The following is a 19316-nucleotide window of genomic DNA, read 5'->3' as shown; positions in this document are numbered from 1 at the left end:
TCTAATCCCAGCCCAGGTCATTTGGGAACCTGCCTTCAACATTTCCTTAACCAGAATAAACACAGAGAAATATACTTAGTAATAGTCCCTTTACATAAATACCAGCAATCATGGCCTAACAACTCCCTAAATAGGAAAGGTATAAAAGAAATGGATTGAGGAGAAAACTAATGGAGAAAAGTAGGCAAGATATCTCAGATTCTCCCTGGGGTAGATCTTCTTCTCAGGGTAATAAAGGAAATGTCTTCCCCCCCAAAAATCCCTTTAGGCAGAATCTGAGATGGCTTAAAATAGCTGCTCTAGAGCAGAGCGATGCCTGCTTAACCAGGAATAACATACTACCTCTAAGTCCTATAGAGAGATTCTCCTGCGGCAGCAGACAGCTCGACTACCATCTGACCAGGTACCACAAGAGTTTTTGCCTTTTTTTTTTTTTCTATTCTAAAGAAAAGATCTGCCCATCACCTACATTTTGATTTATCTCATGGGATTATCTTATTTTCCTGGGAGCACAGGCATTCTGTTCTCATCATGACAGATATATAGTATGCTTAATATTTCACAATTATATAGCACCTTTCACCCAAGGGCCTGTTTTTTGGTTTCATTTGGTGCGTGTTTGAATTAGCTTCCAAAATGGCCATGCCTCACCTGTGAAGTGGGACAGGTGGGGCCTCTAAGAGGTGACCACTTCAGCCAGGTGTCAAAGCTAGAGCTACGACTGAGTCTAGAAGCCCGGTTCTCCAACATGGATAATCAGACACAACTTACTCAAAAGTTTATAATTTAGAGGAAGAATAGTAGGATTGTGTTATAAGGAGCCGTGTCCATCTCTCTCCTGTTACATACTTAAAAGATACATTGACTGCATTGAGGGGAATCCTAAAAACGTAACTCTGATATAGTACTGCTGTAAGATTGCCCCTTGGATCCCCTAGTCTGTGTGGTGCTTTCATTAGTGGCTTCAGAGAAACTCCAGAAGAGCTGCCTTGGTTTTAAGTGAGAGGCCTAGCAAAGTCCATGGCAAGAGGGCTCCACGAAGGACAGCCATGTGAAGTCTGGTCTGGGCTCTGACCAGCCCCCAGGCCTTCCGCTGGGAAAAGTTCTCTCTCTTGGTTTAGCTAACCCACCAACTTGGCCTTATAAACCACCTCTCTTCCTCCCATTTTGTCACTGAATTCCACAGAGCTAAGTATCTGTTCTCGAAAGGGACATCGGCTGGCTAGCCAAAGCCCTCCGGTAGGCACTTCGGACTCGAATGTGATGTGTGATGTTTTGCTTTGGGTCAGAAGTGGGATGACTTCCAGGCTTAGCATATTCAGCACAAAGGCAATACCTGCTCTTGCCAAAACTTGTACCGCTATTTTAACTTGGTGCAGTAGGTATGTGGACCTCAGTGCATGACCCAGAATTCACCCTCAGAAGTGGAGCCCAAGGTGGGGCAGCTGATGGGCCCCAGGCAGTGAGAGTTGCTGAGAACAGCTGGAGGCCAAATCTGGCGCTGGAGGGAGGCTCTCTGGCCGGCAACAAGGGAGCACCAAAGTACTAGCCAACTTTCACCCAAGGGCAGGGGCTTGGCAGTGGAGAATCTCCTCAGTAACGGTTTGGGTTTTGGCCTCTTCCCACTTCCTCCCCCTTCCCACCCCCTCCCCTGTCTTGGTTTTTCCTACAGCATCTTCCACCTCCCTCCCAGGTTCAACGGTCCTCCTCCCACCCCCCAGATCCCCGTGAACTTGTTCAGCCCTATTTCTTTCTCAGGACCAGGTAGAGAATGCCGATGATAAAGCTGAAGCAGAAGCAGATCCAGGTCAGGATGAAGCAATAGCCGTGGTGATTCTGCGTCCCCAGGAAGTAGTCTGTATTGCTGTTTGCATAATGGTGAGTGTAGACAGACGCCCCGATCATAATGCATAGCCCTGCAGGAGGAGGAAAAAGATGTGTAAGTTTTTGTTAAAAGCAAGAAAAAGTTTTTTTATAATTTAAAGATCCTATTTCCCTCCTTGGCAATGGGAAAATAAACTCTGGTTGTTTGTCCCTAAACAGTAGTTCTCTTGATTTGCCCTGGACCAAGCTTGACAGTAGTGTTGATAGATGAGTGGTGTCTGGGCTCCCATATCTGCACCGGTTTGTGTGGCTGCAAATGGGAAATAAAACACGGAATGCCAGGCCCGCCACCCAACTGTCCCATCTGGACCCCAGCATGGCTAGGCAGGCTCTTCAGGGAGCCTTCCACCAAACTGGGTGCATTGGGGAAGAATGACAGGCGAATGAGAATCGCAAAAACCTCGTGCACTGTGGCAGTGCACATCCTTCCTCAGACCTCACCTCCCGCGAGTGCCTTGTATACCCGCGCTACTGATGGGAGTGGCCCCCACCTGGTATCTACCCAGGAGCACTGGTTTTAAACAATGAAGCAAAACAGGCTTCTTAATCCAAAGTCCTCCACAAGAGAACAAATAACCAGAGGAGAAAAATGTCCAAGGCAGTTTCTCTGAGCTATGTACTCGTCTGTTCAAGTTGCCAGGAGCACCCGTGGTAAAATGGATGTACAGGCTTCTCCTGCATAAACTGGAGTCTGCCCCTGAGATACTCACAGCACACCAGCATGGTGGCTCCCGAGAGGAGGAACCGGTTTCCCTTCTCCATGGTGAAGAGCTGGAACACGAAGACCACGAGGGAGATGACGGAGAAGATGATGGACAGAATCGTGAAGGCCTGCACTGTCTTGAGGGCATCTGTGGACACAGGTGAGGAGAGCAAGGGCATTAGGCCACCCCAGGGGCTGGATGTGTCCCTGACCACACCATTGTCCCCTCCAGATCCATATCTTTATAACTACCTTCATTGGCATATGGCAGGGAGTCGTTACAGCTGCCCGAGGAGCAGAATTTCCAAAGACCTACTGACATATCTGTGCTACTTGAAACCAGCCAGACCTAAAACCAGAAGGAAAGAAAAAGTGGATTAAAAACTGATCCTCTGCTTTAAAAAGAAAATAACAGATCAGTTTGCGCCAGGACCAAATCTTAATCAAGACACTCTATTTAGCCAGAAATATGGCTAAGCAGACTATCTCCGGATGGAAATAGGTCTGATTAAAACTGAAGTCACAAAGGTCCCCAGGGATAAAAAAGAGAAGAATGTGAAACCTGGGAAAACAAAAATCTCCTAGCCTCTCTGGGCTTCACATTCTTCATGACTTTAAAAAAAAATGGAAGTAATTTAACCACAGTGATGTAAAATTCTAAGTTTCTAAGAAAGAGAAAGCCGGGGTGAGGACATTGGTTTTAAGTAGGCGCAATTCATACCCTCTATCAAGACTGTTTCATTGAAGGGCCTGGCTAACAAGGGGGGAGAATGTTAAGGAAAATGTCCAACTGGAGATGACTAAGAAACATAAGAGCTACTGGGAAAAGCGCAATGAGTCTGGGTGGTCAATAAGCCACTTTCGTCTAAACAGAAGGATCTGATTTGACTGTCACAACATGCAGAGTAATTTCATAGTAACATAGCACAGCGGGAGCTTTCCTGTGGGGGCCACTGGAAGTGGAAGGGTGACCAGAACAGATTCCCCGGGCATCACTTCCTGCCTGGCCCAAAGAAAACAATTATCCTTCTGGAATAGAAAACAAATGCAGGGTCCAGTCTACACACACATATACACACGCACATGCACCATGCAAATGCACCATGCAAATGCACATGCTGGAAAGGCAGGACCAAGGACATGCAATCACCTGCTCTCCATTCAATAAACAACCGTGTGCTGAGCCCTACATTAGGGGCTGATGACTTACAGATACGCAGCACCGTAGCACCCATTCATACCCTCTAAAGAAGTTTATCGGACTTATGCTGAGAGATCTAGGAGCTGGCATATAGAATGACTAAATTACAAAATCTGGAGGAGGCCGCACGGGCAGGGGTTGTATCTTACCACAGTTATGCTTTAATGAGTTTTGCGTGTAATCGCACCCACGTGCATTTCCAAAGCTTGTCTGAACTTTAAAACCTATTTATCCTTTAACTGTTAAAAGGACCTAAACAGATTCTGGAACCATCGTTTGCCTGTCTAGTGACTGGTGGCCTTGGTTTTTAAGTCCAAGGAGCTGTCTTCTTTTTTCTGAGAAAAGCACAGCCAACACAAGTCGGGCGCTATCCACTGCCACTAGAGGTCAGAGTAGCCCAAGGTTCAGAGAGAAGAGACTAGCGCTACCTCCGCAGGATATTTTTATGTTGTTTTGTCTGAGTGAGTTAATTCAGTGGCACCAGGTAAATCTTGCAAAATTTCACTTTCACATGCTACTCTCCACTTAAAACTTGAATTTGTCAGTCTGGCAATCAAAGCCTTTCCTCCCCTCACTCCTTCCAATCCATCCTCCTAATCCAAGTTCCCAGAAGGAAGGGACGTTCTGCTCTAGCCACGTGAGTGTCCTTGTTATGCCATGACCAAAGCTGGTCCTTCCCACAGGTGCCCCTGTGCTAGCACCTGCACCTGGAAGGCATCCCTACATTCTTTCCACCATCCGTCTTTCACTAAGGGAAACCTCACCCGTCCGCCAGTCCTCCAAGTTCCCCTAAAGCTCCTCTAGAGACTGAAGAGGCCCCACTGTATCCTCCAGCCTCTAAATGCCCACAGCCCTGGCAAGATCACTCATAGGAACACTCACTTTTATCCTCTTGTCATTTAATTGTTTGAAGTGCAAGTGTGTGTTTATTTTTTTTTTCCACGACTAAGCTGTAAGTTCACAAAGGGCAAGAATTATGGCTTAAACTCCTTTTGTAGTACTTGGTGCAAATATTCAAGTGATTTCTTAATGAATGAGAGAACAAAAGAACGTTACTCACGTTGGCAATGGTGGAAACAAATAGCATGATAACGGTGGCGATGTGGACCACAAAGATACCAGCCAGCAAGACCAACATCTTGGCTTCTTTGGTAACTCGTGAACAAAGAGAGTTCTGAAAAGAAAAAGGAAGGGACAAAAAGATTACCGTTGGATTCAGTAAGACAATTCGGCTTTCCCACATGTGGGCTATCTGCTAAAATGGGGAAGATTTGCAATAAAAACCATCACAACTTCCTCAAAAATTCCTGAAAATACCTTGTTAACTTAGCTCCGATATGACTAAGTGCTTGTTCATCTATTTCCACATACCTAAATGTAAACATAAGTCAGTTTCTTCTCAGGTATCTACCTACCCATTTCTCTAATACGACCTATTTCAAAAAAGAAGTACATTTTACGACAACTGTTAATATTTTATTTTGTTTGTGTTTCAGAGGCCAAAAGTGGGACTCCGATTTTTAAAGGGCCTTTGTAATTTTCAGGTCTCTGTGCGACCATGTCATAGAAATTTCCATTTTCCACTAGGGACATGTCCATGCTTCCATCAAATTGCTCATCCAGAATTTTAGTAGAAGTGAATGCCTTCTACAGTATAGCAACTATTACTCCATGCCCAGAGACTGAATAGGCTACTAATTTGATCCTGGGTGAGATATAAAAATGTGAGAGACACAATTTCTACTATAATAATGCTGTTTGGTTTTCAATAATTATAACAACCTAATTACAGTTTAATGGTCACCTACTGATTGAACATTTCAGACGAGTATTACTCCACCTGAGCCTTTGGGCTCTGTGTGGTCCCTGGTAGAGAGCTTGCTATCGGTCTGGGGCAGAGTGCTATATTTCCTACAGCTCAGTATGACCGTTCTGAGGGCTTTAAAAACCTGCAGCTTGAGACACCACCAAATGTGCCTTCCGCTTGTGCGTGATATTTACACGAATTCCAATCCTTCAGGACTCAATACAGAAGACAGGCAAATGCATAAATCACAGGGTGGGGGAATTGGGAACGAATACTGATTAATGGTGTGTGTGGATAAACAAACGCTTTCAGCCATGGTCTCAGCGGAGTCCAAGAAGGGAGCCCATGGATCATAAAGCCTAGAAAATAAAGGAAGTGTGAAGGACGCAGCGGGGGAGGCCGTCTTGCTTTATGTCAACGGCAGAAGGAGCGCTTTGTCACTCCCAAGACAGTTAAAATGCAGTGCAGGCTCCCGAGGGACATCAAAAGGAAAGGGCTGAGGTTATTCACACCCTAGGCAGAGTGGGGGTGTGGACGCCCCGCACATCCTGCGATTGTCCCACTGTCTTTCTCTCTCCACCTCATTTAGTTGACGCTCTGAGTGTGCTGGAGCAGGTACTTATTCGAGCGCACTGATACTATCGCTCCAGCACTTATAGGTGCCTTTTCTCTCCGCTCACTTTCCTCCTCAGATGCTCAAAAATCTAGAATGATCTAATGTACACCAGGGAGCCTCGCTCTCTGCAGGCAAGAAACACAAGGAGAGGCAGACACGGGCTTCTGCCACCCACCCTAACCACCCCCAATCACCTTTCCCCAAGCTGGGGGCACTTCCCTCCAAGCCTGGCTGTTTTGCAGGAGTGAGTCCAATTTCACCACGAATGCAAAAATGATGGCATTTATCCTGCTTCCTCGGGAGAGAGCTTGCTATTAATAATCTCTCCACACACTCAAATTCATTTTTGCTTTTCTCAGGTTCTCGCGCACCTCCACAATTTTCTGCCTGACTTTACTGCACAGTGAGAAGAGGTGTTTGGATCAGACGAGAGGCTGGGTTAGAATCATATATAGTTATTTGACGGCTCAGTCTCAGTTCCCTCGTATGTAAAGTAGAGGCTGCAATGTCAATTGTACAGGGAAGTGTGAGGATTAAATTGGATTATGTACATGAAGCACCTAGCGTGGTGTCTGGCACATGGCAGGTACTCATAATGCGGTTGCTTCCGTCGTGGGTGTTATTATTACTGTTGTTCATAAGTGAAGCTGCGGGTGCAGCTGTTGCCAACCCGGCCCAGTTACTTAATCGGCAGGCTGCTCCATGTTCAGTGCAAGTATTAACAATAAGATATCTGCTCTCTCGTTCACAGGGCAGTGTGTATAAAATCACATTGGTCCTCTCAGTCATTTTGTCTAACCTTGAGTGGAGAGACCTGTAAGAAGACGCCCTCAGGAATGACCAGGAGAAAGTTCACTCTCTCAGCCGATCCTCCTAACAGCCCCAAGCATCACACCTCGCCAGACCCTGATCCCCTGGACACTTAACTCGCGAGAAAGGAACAGGCTGACTGCAGAGAATTACGAATATTATATAACGAACGAGCACTTATGTGTAATCCTCCTTGGGCTCTTTAAAATATGACTTCCTCTGCCCGGCTCACATTCCCTTTGGTTTGGTTTATATGTTTATTTATTCATTTATTTATTTTTAGAGACAGGGTCTCACTCTGCTGCCCAGGCTGGAGTGCAATGGCGTCATCATAGGTCACTGCAGCCGCGAACTCGTGGGTTCCTGGGCTCAGGTGATCCTCCTGCCTCAGCCTCGCAAGCAGCAAGAGCTGTAGGTATGTGCCGCCACGCCTGGCTAACAGTCTCCCTTTTGCTGACCCGTCTGGCTGCACCTCTGCCTGGGCTGTGTGTCGTCACAACCACATACGCTCTCTTCTGATCTAACGCAGTCCCAAGAGGTCACCGTGCCCCCCGCCCCGCCTCCGCTGCAGGAGCTAGTGGAGGAATCGGGCAAAGAAGCGACTCTCTGTCGTCTCAGATTCTTGTGATCGTGCCGTGTCTTTTCACCGTGGAAAGGACCAAAATGTCTCGGATTAGCAAATGTTCTTATTGTATAAGACACACAATTCTCTCTGTTTTTGGCTGCTGTGTCCAACCAGAGGTAGAGGCTGTTCAGCTGGAGCTATCACATAATACACGTCACTTCTCCATCTTTCGCTGCCCACATTCGCCAGGTTTTATTAGTATCATCCATCGCCAGCTTAGCAGGGCTTCCATCATTTTCAGTGGCCTTCCCCCAACACGTTTGAAAACAGAGTGAATTTTTTAAATTTCTAGGTTGGATCATTAGTGGTTTCCTAGTCTCTGTACTGTACCAGAGAGATCCCCCCATCCCACCCAACAGAGAAACCCCCAGCCCGGAGGGAGGCAACCTTTGAGGTTCAGTGGAGCCCCATCAGTGGTACCCAATGGGTGAGTGTCTGGGAATCCATCAAACAGCAGAGCAGGATAACGGAAGAGCCCGTGCTCTTGAGACTTCTGTCCGCCCATTACTTGTAGCAGGGAGACTCATTCCCTTACCCACTGTGTACACTGCTTCAGACAAAGGCACTGAACAAGACCACTTATGACCACTTAAGACCACTTAAGATCACTTAAGACCACTTTCATGTATATCATTGGAAGTATTGGCTGCTACAACTTTCTTCCTTCGCAGTATATTTCACTAAAACAATAACAGACTTCTCCCTCACACCTCTCTAAGATGCTACGGGTGGCACTGTCCAGTGGAAAGCATAGCCTAGTCACAGCTGGGCAGCTCACAGCAGGAAGCAGGGCGTAACAGCACCGCAATTCTGAATACTCCGGAGCAAAGCCTGCTTCTTGCAGAGCATCTGTGCGCTGGGCAGTCCCAAAGTTTGTCACTGGTTGTCGGGAACTCCCATAACAACATCTATTGATGGTGCTTAGACTCCCCTATCTAGGCCACCAGAGCGAGTCAATTCATCGTGGTCTTGAAGGGTAGGTCGTCCGCTGTCCTCTCGGTGGGATGCCAGGAACAGGTGTTCACATCCACCACTGCAAGAGGAGCAGGCCTCTTGAGCCTCACCTCCCCAACGTGCTCGGCACAGGGCTGGCCAGGGGCCAGGTGGGAAACTGAGGAAGGTACAGGAGGCATGAGCGTTGTCTCGGAGAGAAGGGATTGTTCAGAGAAATGGGGATCAGCACACACAGGGCTCCAATATCCCTTTGCTGTTCTTTCTGCCTAATGCCTGCCGGTTTCCTTCCCACATCGCCGGCTCCTGTCTCTGACCTGTCTCTCCCTTTCCCCTGCATTGCCCAGACCACTGCAGCAGCAGCCCCTTTATGCTCCTGGCTCCGATGCAAGCCTCGCAACCACCGACCATTCTGAATTTGGATTCAGTTCTTCGCTCATAGAAAATGGACTATAGTTGGTAGAAGTAACCCTGAGCATGACAGTTGGGTGACTGTAGCTATAAAGGACTAACTAAGGTGGGGGCGGGGGGATAGAGGGGGAGATAACCACCCTCTCTAGTTGTCTCATCCATTTAAACCTTTATTGGCTTCCCGTCTCCCTCTGGCACCTCCCCACCCCACACACAAAACGAAAGGAATCAAAGGAAGATAACCCTGAGGCTGCCTCGCGTGACCTCTTTGCCTTTGTTCAGGGAGCCCAGCAGTTTTTGGGTGCTCTGCCCAGTGAGAAGTTAATCAGATCCCGTGGGAATTAGTTAGTTTCTGATGGGAAACTAATTCTGCAGCAACTGTCCAGACTAACTGGCTTCTAAGGAACGGCAGGGAAATTCAGATGTGCATAATTTGGCTCCGTGTGTGCTAAGCTAGGGGTCAGATAACTTCTTCCTGTTGTGGAGTCTGTGTGCTGATGGAGCTGCCACCCGGGTCTGGGGGAAGCAGTTCTCCAAGGGTGGTCCAAGGCACAATAATTGGAAGCACTGCAGTAGAAGAGAGTAGCCAGAAACCCACTGCTGGGGAAGGAAGTGGTGGGAATCCCAGGCCTGAGTCACTGAAGACTCAGCCTGAGCCTGGGGACGATGTGAACAGCGGGGGAGTCTCGCAAGGCTCAAATTTCTATGATTCACTTGCGAGTGGGTGAGAGTCTCCCGTATTGAAAGGCAATGTGGCCACCGTGTCTACCAGGCTTTCCGAGTGGCGTGTGGATGGCTCTAGCTGGCCGGCTGCAGCCAGCTTAGGCAGCTTTTCTGGAGAGAAGAGTGCAATCATGGCCAGAGGCCAAATTCCTTATCTCTTCTTCCTCTCATCCCGGTTTTATTGCCCAAAACATCACAGTGATGAGTTCCTAATCTCCACTATTTATCTCACTTTCCAGTCCCATTGCCACTGTCTAGTTCGGGTCCCAGCCTAGGCCAGGCCGTCACCCTTGCCCACGATCCTCCCTCTAATATAGATCCTACCTGTAATATAGCGTCCCTACTGCCACCGGATTAGCTGACCTTGTCACTCCTCTGCTCAAAAACCTCCAAACACCCCCACACTACCACCTCCCTCCCGTGACCAGGAACGGGGCTCCAAATACCTCATGCTGACCCTTGCAATCTTGGAATTTGGTTTCCAAAAATAAAAGCTCTACTTTTGTGTCCTTCCTGTGGTAACCGCTTTTCAAATTCTTTTCAACCAAGCTAAAATACCACCTCTGCCAGGAAGCCTTCCCAGATACATAGGTCAGAAGAAGTCTTTTTCCCCCTCCTATGCTATAGCCCTTCCATAGCCCTTCATGCAAACCACTAATGACAGCCTGCCTGGTAACAGAGTGATTGCAGAGTTATTGTTGGATGTGTTTGGCTCCCTCACCCCTCAGATTTTAAATCCCTGAAGGGACAGTCTTGTCTATGACAGATACCAAATAAATATCTGTTCAATGAACAAATAAATGAATTAGGATGGCAATATTTTCTTCTCCACTGAGAAATAATCAACGGCAAAATGACTGAAGGCTTCATATTAAACAGAATTCTAGAGGGAAAATGTTTCCCTTTTTATTTTACATACATGAACTTTAGTCCGTTATCATTTTTCAGAAATTACTAATACTTTCCTACAACTGTGTATTGAACATCTTATTACATGCAAATGTTATATACTTTCATATAAATACCTATGTAAACACGTGACTATTTCCTGAGTACCTTTGGCATTTGAATATACAAGGGTATATATGTGTGTGTTGCCTTTTGTTCAAGAGGAAATAAATAAAGGCAAAGAAAATATCTTAAATTTCTAAACACTAATTTGTCTGCAGATTTAACTTTTCTATCTACCTCTTTGAATTATACAATCTCTAGACTGAAGGAGGTCTTAAATTTTTTTTCTACGTTGGCATCTCAGGGAAGGAAAAAAGAAAAGATAAAAAAATTTTTTTCCTAATTCATGAAACTCATCTACAAAGCTATGCCAAGGATCTAGCTATATCGTGCTCAAACTCCTCCAGTCATGGGGAGCTCACTGCCCACCAAGATCCCCTCATTAGAAAGATCTTTCTGACGGTGCATCCGAGTGTGCTCTTGGCAACACCCACCACCAATCTTAGCTCTGCCGCGAGGCTACCCAACTAGACCCATGCTTCCTCTTTCTAACATGGTTCCCTTTGCAGCAGAACCGCCAGACTATCAGAGAATTCACCAGAGGACCTCACCTTAGATCCCCAAATCTCAGTCAAGTCATAACACAGTCCTGAGATTACTGCTAGACACCCCTCTGTCTTTTCGTTGGCTGGTGTATTTCCGACACTGAAATTCTCATCCCTTTCTGGATAACCGTGAACTTCGGAACAAGCTTTCTCACACCACCTGACCAAGGATGTGGCGCTTCCTCCAAGGCAGGAGAAAAGATGAGAAGCAAAGCTGCCCCTGGTCATATGACCTCCATGAGTCTGCTGTCCCTGCACCAGCTTCCTCAGCGTGACACCTGACACTCTGCAGCTGCCTCTTCTTCCTAAGGACGCTGTACCGGGCGGCACAAAGCCTTTCCCTCCTCCGCACGCCGGGATCACTTTGCTTTTGTTGGTTTGGTTTTGATGTGTTTGTTGCTCATTGAGGACCATTTGGCTTGGCTAAATGGACGTCCACATAACACAAAAGCAGAAAAGGAAATACTCCCTTCTGGGACCAGCCACAGAGGATGTGTCCAGAGGAGGAAAAGGCTGGGATTAAAGGCAGGCTGAGTGGATGAGAACTTGGATGGGCTTTTGGCCATTGTTATTGTTGTTTTATGTCAGTGTACTTTTCCATCCTCAATATTGTTTTTACGTAGGAGGGGCAAAGGGGGGGGGGCCTCCATTTCTCCGTGGGAAATATGTGGAGAAAAAGGCTCCTAAAGGACGGTTTGCTCCTGCCTCTGGATATCTGATGTTTGGAAGGAAAGAACTTCAGGTTGCCCCTCAGTCTGTGCATGTCATACTAGGGCCTGATGTGGTAAATACAGGGCAGTTTTTATGACCAGGAGAAGGACCATCTATCAATCAAGCAGCAAACGTAACAGGGAGGTACATGCTCCAGGGAAAACCACTATTCTTTTCATCTCCCAAATGCGGGCTATCGTAAATGGGGTTATTATAGAAAAAGTAGTGTTTATCTGGCGCAGGTATAGACTAGTGTAGACTCTCACAGAGGGGCTGGGGGATGGGGCGAAAAGGGTATGAGAAAGAGGGAGGGAGAGGGCGCACATCCACTGGAGAATCAGAGTCTCATAAAAATTCTGCCCCTGACCAACTGCTGATTTTGGAAAAATCACATAACCTCTCTGGTCAGTGGCTCCCAGAGTTTCAGAGTACAAGGAGGTACAGAGTAGGGGGTTTGGGCTCCAATTCCAGCCCCACCACGTCTTAACCGTGAGCTGTAGGCCTCAGAGGGTTAGTGTGAGGACTGAGGGCCCATGCCCAGCACAGAGCAAGGGCAACACAGGCGTTGGTTATCACGTTTATTCCTTTGTGTAAAATGAGAGGGTTGGGCCAGGGAAATGGCCTTTAAGCTTGTCTGGAAGAATCTGAGGGCCAACAATTATGCTAAAGGCAAACATGCAGCATGAATATTGTTTTTGCAAATGCTCCCAAGGAGAATAACTTCTCTCTCTCTCTCTCTCTCTCTCTCTCTCTCTCTCTTATTTACACTTGTCCTACTTTGCGGAGGGGAAGCGGTGGATCTGGGCAACATCTGCAAAGGCTGAGGCCAGACCTGGGCCGTGAAGCCTGAGCCCAGCCCACACCCCCAGACTGCAGCTGGTCAAGTGATCGGGCGATGTCCCGTGGGTGAGGACGGAAGCTTCAGTTGCCTTCTGCTTCTGACAAAAGAGGAGTGTTCTGGCAACCAGAACGTCTTCAAGGGAGAGGTTGCCAAGATAATAACTAGGGTTTGGGAAGAAAATCAAGGTGTGGCCCGGCCCCAGAGGCGCTTGGGCGGGTCCAACAGTAGATGGCGGCAACATGCTTCGACCAGCAAAGCTACAGCCTCAGGCAGGCGGGAGCTGGGCGGGACAGCTGCTCAGCCAGAGGCACCCCAGACCCCTCAGGCGCGCTGAGGGGCTCATTTCTGTGTTTTAGGGCAATTTGTTCTTTAAAGGTTTATAGGCATTGAGGTCATTCAGTCCAGCCCCCTGACAAAGAAGGAAATGCACGTCCCCAAAGGTAAAATCAGAGTCAGAACTGAAGCCACCACCTCTCAGCTTCCAGGCCGGGGCTCTTCTACTCCTGCGTGATTTTCTCTCTCCTAGCTTTTGGCTTAGGGTTCTGGAATTTCTACCAGATCTTCTACCAGAACATCTACTCTTCTCTCTGTTCCTCCCACCATCTCTGAGTTCATCAGAGAGTCAGCACAGCCCCTCAAAACCGTGCCGACGCTAAAATCAAAGGGTCTTTCAAAGGCCGCTGTGTCTTGCTGTCACATTGCCAAGAAGGCCCACCCAGCAGAGCCGGTCCTGCCTGGCCACCAAAGGCCCGAACCAAACGCCCTCCCTGCAAATTCCCAGACAAGCTTCTAACACTCAGTGCTGGGCTGGGCCTCAGCACAGGAGTCCTCTGCCCGCCCACGCACGGAGAATATCTTTAAACAAAGGGAAGCTCCGGGTCTCAGCTCTAAAACTCTTTCTCTGAGATCAGTGTGAACGCACCAGCTTGCCCAAAACTAGTTGTTTCAGGGGAGCAAATCTCTCTCCAATTCCCCTTCTCCAGCCTCCTGGGAGAGGGTCTTTGATTATTTGAAACAAGAGGTCCAAGGATCAAGGACCTCATTTCGCTCTCTGCTCTGATCTGACCTGAAAGAAGGGAAACATCGGGGGGGTCAGCGCCTTGTTGGCACAAACATGTAATGGGAGCACAAACGATACCAAGGATGTATTGACCATATTTAAAAAATAAGATGTGGCCAGAGCAACAAAAGAGTCTTCATGGGGGACAAAGAACATAATTTCGACCTAAGGACTGTCCTGAAACATGGGGGTGGGTGGTCCCCAAACAAGGGCAGAGGGAGTTAGGAGAGGAAACACCCCCGCCACTTCTCCCCTGCTCTTTTGCCTCTTCCCTGTCGTTCTCTGTCCGCCTAGCTCTCTCCCTCCTTCCAGGCGTTCTCCTCCAACACACAGGCTTGAGGAAGTACACATCCCACCTGCTCTCCCTCCCTCCCCTCCTGTCTTCTCTGCCTTCCCTTTCCTCCTGGCAGATCCTTCCACACTGCTCCCATCCACACCTGCGCGGCCACACCCTCGCGCTGCAGAGTCTCCCTCCTTGAGAAAAGGGTGGAGTCTCTTTCCCAGGATCAGCTCAGTTTCTCCCTGAGCCTGATCTCATGCCTGGTGAATGCCCCTCCTCATCTGGGCTGGCACCCTTTACGTTTCATTAAGCAAGCCTCTTCCTTTCCTTCCCACCCCAGGCACCCCAGGCACCAAGGAGTCGAGAATCCTCTCCAAAATGCCCATTTCAATGCAACTTGTTGCCTTGTTTCACTTTTCTACCAATTTTTATGGGTTAAACTAGCTGTTAGCATGAGCCCAAGAGAGTTCTCAAAGTAGGAATGGTAGGATCTTAGAATGTCAGAGCCACCCAGGCCTGAAAGGACCACCAAGTTCAATCTCCTGAAGGGAGGAGGCAATGCCTTGCCGTTGACATACAACAGAGTCGGCACAAGACCGCTGTCCATCTGTCCTTCTAGCCAGCCATCTTACATTCACCCCAGGATTCTTGCCACAGTGTCGACCTGTGCCAAAAGAGTTTTCTATTTTAACTGCCCTGTTTGGAGAAAGAATTCATGAAACAGCCTCAGGAAATACAAAAACTGCCACAGCCACATAAGGCCAAGAGCACCAACGGCACAGGAGTCCATTTTAGCTCCAAGGAAACGCCATCTCCACAGCAGGCAAGAGAATGTTGACCCACATGGTTTGTTAGGAAAGGAAGCGAGAGAAGCAGCGATCCCCACAGGTTTTTGTGTTTCTGTCTTCGTGCTTCAGGTATCAGTGAATCTCCCAGTTAAATTGAGGGAAACGGTTTTACCTAGTCAGGGCACCAGGGACTGAAGTGTTACATAAAGCCATCTTAGGACGTGTGTGCGTATGTTGGGGTTGGGATGTTGAAAATTCAAGTGAAACCCTAACTGGGACCATATTTGGGCTTCCCTGATTACCGAAGAGCAAGTAGAGTCCAGAAATTGAGGGTCATCTTGGCAGAACTGGGAGGAGTATTGGAAAACGGAGGTTTATGGTCAGAAAGTTCCAGTTCCACTGCTTAAGGATTATGAGCTCTTCTCAAGGGGTTGACACCCAGACTGCCTGCCAGCAATTAGATGGAGGCCTGTTCCTGTAGTTACCATGACAGGTGGTGACAGTGTATAGACGAGGGCTACATGAACTATGGACCAAGTTATGGGACGATCCTCAGAAGGCCAAGTGAGGGGCCTGTGCTTCTGGCATGAGATTGATTTGACCCTGATCTGGTAGGTAGCCACCCTGGGTGTGTCCCTCTGAGTATGTACAGCTGAGAGTCCCAAATGTGCCTGGGCTTTGCAGGCAGCTGTGTATATACACATGTGGTAAGTTAAAGAAGGAACCATATGCATGTGTTTAGAAAATGAAATAGCTCAGAATCAAATCATGTAAGTATGGTTGACTGTGCAGAGTTTCAAAGCTTCAAAAATGCTCCCTTTTCTTTCTGAGCCTTAGGCAAAAAAAGAAGGAGAAGGAGAAGAAGAAGAAGAAAAGAAGAAGAAGGAGAAGAAGGAGGAGAAGGAGAAGAAGGAGGAGGAGGAGAAGAAGAAGAAGAAGAAGAAGAAAAAGAAGAAGAAGAAGAAGAAGAAGAAGAAGAAGAAGAAGAAGAAGAAGAGAGAAGAAGAAGAAGGAGAAGAAGAAGAAAGGAAGGAAGAAAGAAAGAAAGAAGAAAGAAGAAAAGACAATACGACACCAATCCATCCATCAACTTGTAGTCATTAAATACTAAATAAGACTTTTAAAAATATTAAATGAAGGTTAACTGTTTAGAGGATCAGGAGCATTTGGTGGAGCAACCAAAACTGGAATAGATATTTTCTGGGGGGTTTCAGACCTACAGAACCAGGAAGTTATAGGGAAGCTAATTTGGGTCAATTTAAGGAACTCTAAATAATTAGAGCAGTCCCACAGAGGGGGATGAGCGTGGAGGTGCACTCTGAGGTATCGAGCTTCCCTGGTCTGGAGATTTTGAAACCTGTAGGATGGCCAACTGTCCAAGATGGTGGAAAAATCAGATTTCTGCATATGGTAGGAGAATGTATGAGATCCCTCCCAAACTTAGAATTCTATGAATAAAATGAAGGATGGAATGGAACTAACTGGCCTTGTGCCCTTTACTGTGGCTAGGTTTTAGGTATTTGCCCCACCAGGCTCTTCAGAGCCTACAGAAAAGCAGCTTTGGCTCATGGACTACGCGGAACCAGGTCTCTGACTGTGCTCTCTCTGGGGGTCCTGACACATTCAGCACTACTTGAAATCCCCAGAACAAGCCAAGAGATTGCGTATTCTCAGGGTTGTCTCCATGAAGCCCAGTCACAAGGCTGGGGACTTTATGGCCTAATCTGGTCTCAGGAGGGAAGCGGGAAGGGTTGAGAAAGGCGCAGTGTGCAGAAGGGAAGTCTTTCCTTTCCTCAGAGGTCTGCCCAGTAGCCCTGGGAGGCAGCCAGGTTCTAAGGATGTGATCTGCTCTGGGTTGGTCCTTGATGGCTTTTTGCCAACTCCCAGGACAGTTTAGTGCCCACAAACAATGAACAATCTGGGGTGCCCTTGGCCAGGGCGCCAGACAGGATGTCCTTCAGCCGCCCCCCCCAAGCCCTCTGCCCCCATTCTTCTGAGTCTGGGTGGAATTGGAGCTGCCTCTGAGGGTGGGGCGCAGCAGGGGGGCCAAATAACCCTCACTTACAGTCCTGCCAAAGCCGAAATCCAGAAAAACTCCCACAGCCGAGGGACTCTCCCACTACTTCTTGGAGGAAGAGCAGAGAGCGGAAATCAGAACGCTGTTTTCTAAATTGTCCTCAAACTCCAGGAAATAACATACATGTGGCATATTTTCTCATTTATAAAGCTACAGTATAATGTGAAATGCCATGCGGATAATGCAATTCACGGTGGTTTACACCCCCAGAATGGTCGGTGTTTTTCTAGTTGCTGACGGGTTAGACGTTGCTTGTTAGTTTTAACCTGCACAGAACTAAAACAAGATTTGTACTATTTTCACAGGATACCATCACTATTGGTTTAATAATGGCTTTCCTAATCCACGTCCATGTCATCTGGAAATAATAAACATTTGAAGCAAAAGTAGGAGTTCCCTTCCTCTTGAAAAGTTCCCCTTGCACCTACTTACTCATCCCCCTGGGGCAGTTGTACAGGGAGCACTGCCTACTCCACACAGTGCTGGTTACATTTAAATCTAAAAACCTAACTTCATCAGACAAGCTGAATCCTGTTAATCTCTTCACCTTGTTTACACGGGGGAAAAAATATGCCAGTATCTATGTTGAAACGGGCCACGCCTCAGTAGACACTCAACCAAAATGCTAACCTAAAAAACAAAAAGCCAGTAGGAAAAGCACCTTCTTTACTTCTCCGGATTGGCTTCATGATTAGCCTGAGTGTTTGCTTTGTACAAGCACATTTTGGGAAAGAATGAAAAGACGAACTTCCCAAAATAATCTTTGCTTTCCATGCAGGAAAATCCCACATCCACTTTTAAAATTTTTCTTTCATCATTTCTGATATACCATCTTTTCGCTCCACACTGAAATGCAGCTGTTTGTGGGGTGCAAACACAAAGCCATGCAACAATTTTTTATAGGAACAGATGAAGTTCCCCTGCCCCACCCTCCCCGCAAACCCAGCTTCCCTGCACATCTGGCCAGAGGGGAAGGAGTCTGGAGTCCACATCAGCTCCCTGTCCCTCCCATGTTTCATGCGAAACACCCTCTGCCTCTCTCTTTCTCTAACAGTTTTCTTTAAACAAACCAATCCCCCTCTTCCCATCCTGTGAGGAGGAAAAAAAAAAAAATACTTGGAATTTAAACAGAAGCAAACAGACAAGCCAAAAGGGCAGGAAAAGCAACAGCAAAAATAAACTGAAAACCAGTTATCTATCCACCACTACCACCCAAAAAAAAAAAAAAAAAAAAGCCCAGCAAACAAATAACAAGCTGAGAAACAACTCAAATCCTGAAGGAAGCCATCGGAATCAAAACGGAGGAGTTGGAAACACACATCTGGCAAGTTCGGTCTGTAATTTCAAAGGTATGCGGTGTTTGCTCCACGAAGAATAACCCATCCCGGTTGGTTCCAAAGTCCCTGCTCGTGCCACATCCTCGGCGTAGAGAACTCAGGGGCTGCAAGAGGCGATGACAGCCCAGCCCCACTCATTTCCCCCACTCCCTCCTCAAAATACATTTTTCTGAACTTTCTGGGAAAAGTTGTCTCGGTATCCGCTTTTAGCTAAAAGTTTCGAGGACTTGATTCTTAGAGAATCGTGGAAAAATAGCGAAGGACAAAGAAAAAGCAAAGCCAAGCTGAGATCGGGAGAGCCGCGGAGAGGCAGGAGAAAGCTGGCTGAGCTTCCCGCGGTGCTGGGCGCTACCTGCCTGGAGGGTCCCAGCGACGGAGGTCCCAGTGGCTGGTGGTGGCGGGTGCTGGCTGCAACCCCGGTCCGCTCTCCTGGAGGTATGTGACCGCACTGAGGGAGGGACCCGCCTCCCGAGGTTATAAGTTTCCTGCGCTGGAGTGCTGGGGTGTGTGATGGGCGGTTTCTTTTCCCTGTTTTAAAGGAGTTTCTATGAATCAGTCTGGCTTTAAAAAAAAATTTTTTTTTGTTGGTAAGCTACGCCCTGCTAAGTTGGCAGGCAGTCAAGTGTGGCTGGGAGTGAGCCATCAATTCAAAGAACCCTGTTGTAGGCTCTCTCTGACTCAGACGCACAGACCACAGTGGAAAAAGGAGTGACAGTGCTTCACATGAGTAATAGGAGTCACACAAATAGATCTGTTTACTGCAGCCCATTCCTCCTCACCAGAAAGGAGGCTCGTTGCCATGGACATGAGGCAAAACAGAGGGTTTCGGGAGAATGGGGAGGAGAAGGAGGAGAAGAAGTCCCCTGCTCATCCAAGCCCTAGCCAATCATCCAATGGCATTCCCATCCTTCCTCCCCCATGAAATGCATCAGCTG

The 19316-nt window shown here is 47.6% G+C and overlaps 1 protein-coding gene across 2 annotated transcripts; it reads right to left on the bottom strand.

The window, feature by feature from the left end:
- Positions 1-6: 6 nt before the first annotated feature.
- On the bottom strand, positions 7-18907 carry EMP1 (epithelial membrane protein 1). Of its 2 annotated transcripts, none has more exons than XM_012655792.1 (5): positions 18738-18907; positions 4849-4962; positions 2840-2936; positions 2595-2735; positions 7-1916 (listed from the first exon to the last, which is right to left on the bottom strand). In XM_012655792.1, exons 2-5 carry the CDS (start codon positions 4924-4926, stop codon positions 1744-1746), a joined length of 489 nt encoding a protein of 162 aa, XP_012511246.1. In that variant the 5' UTR covers positions 4927-4962; positions 18738-18907; the 3' UTR covers positions 7-1743. The 2 variants fall into 2 exon arrangements, with proteins under 2 accessions (XP_012511246.1, XP_012511248.1); XM_012655794.1 differs by having other exon boundaries at positions 18734-18790.
- Between the last annotated feature and the right edge of the window lie 409 nt (positions 18908-19316).

The sequence above is a fragment of the Propithecus coquereli genome, unplaced genomic scaffold, assembly GCF_000956105.1.
Source record: "Propithecus coquereli isolate 6110/MARCELLA unplaced genomic scaffold, Pcoq_1.0 Scaffold487, whole genome shotgun sequence".
Taxonomy (NCBI): domain Eukaryota; kingdom Metazoa; phylum Chordata; class Mammalia; order Primates; family Indriidae; genus Propithecus; species Propithecus coquereli.
This window is presented reverse-complemented; position numbering and strand designations above follow the sequence as displayed.

Coding starts and splice junctions, on each gene's coding strand:
- EMP1 (XM_012655792.1), bottom strand. CDS start 4,926: ATGTTGGTCTTGCTGGCTGGTATCTTTGTGGTCCACATCGCCACCGTT. Junction 2,736..2,839: donor CCTGCCATATGCCAATGAAG/GTAGTTATAAAG, acceptor CTGTGTCCACAG/ATGCCCTCAAGACAGTGCAG. Junction 1,917..2,594: donor AGCCACCATGCTGGTGTGCT/GTGAGTATCTCA, acceptor CTCCTCCTGCAG/GGCTATGCATTATGATCGGG.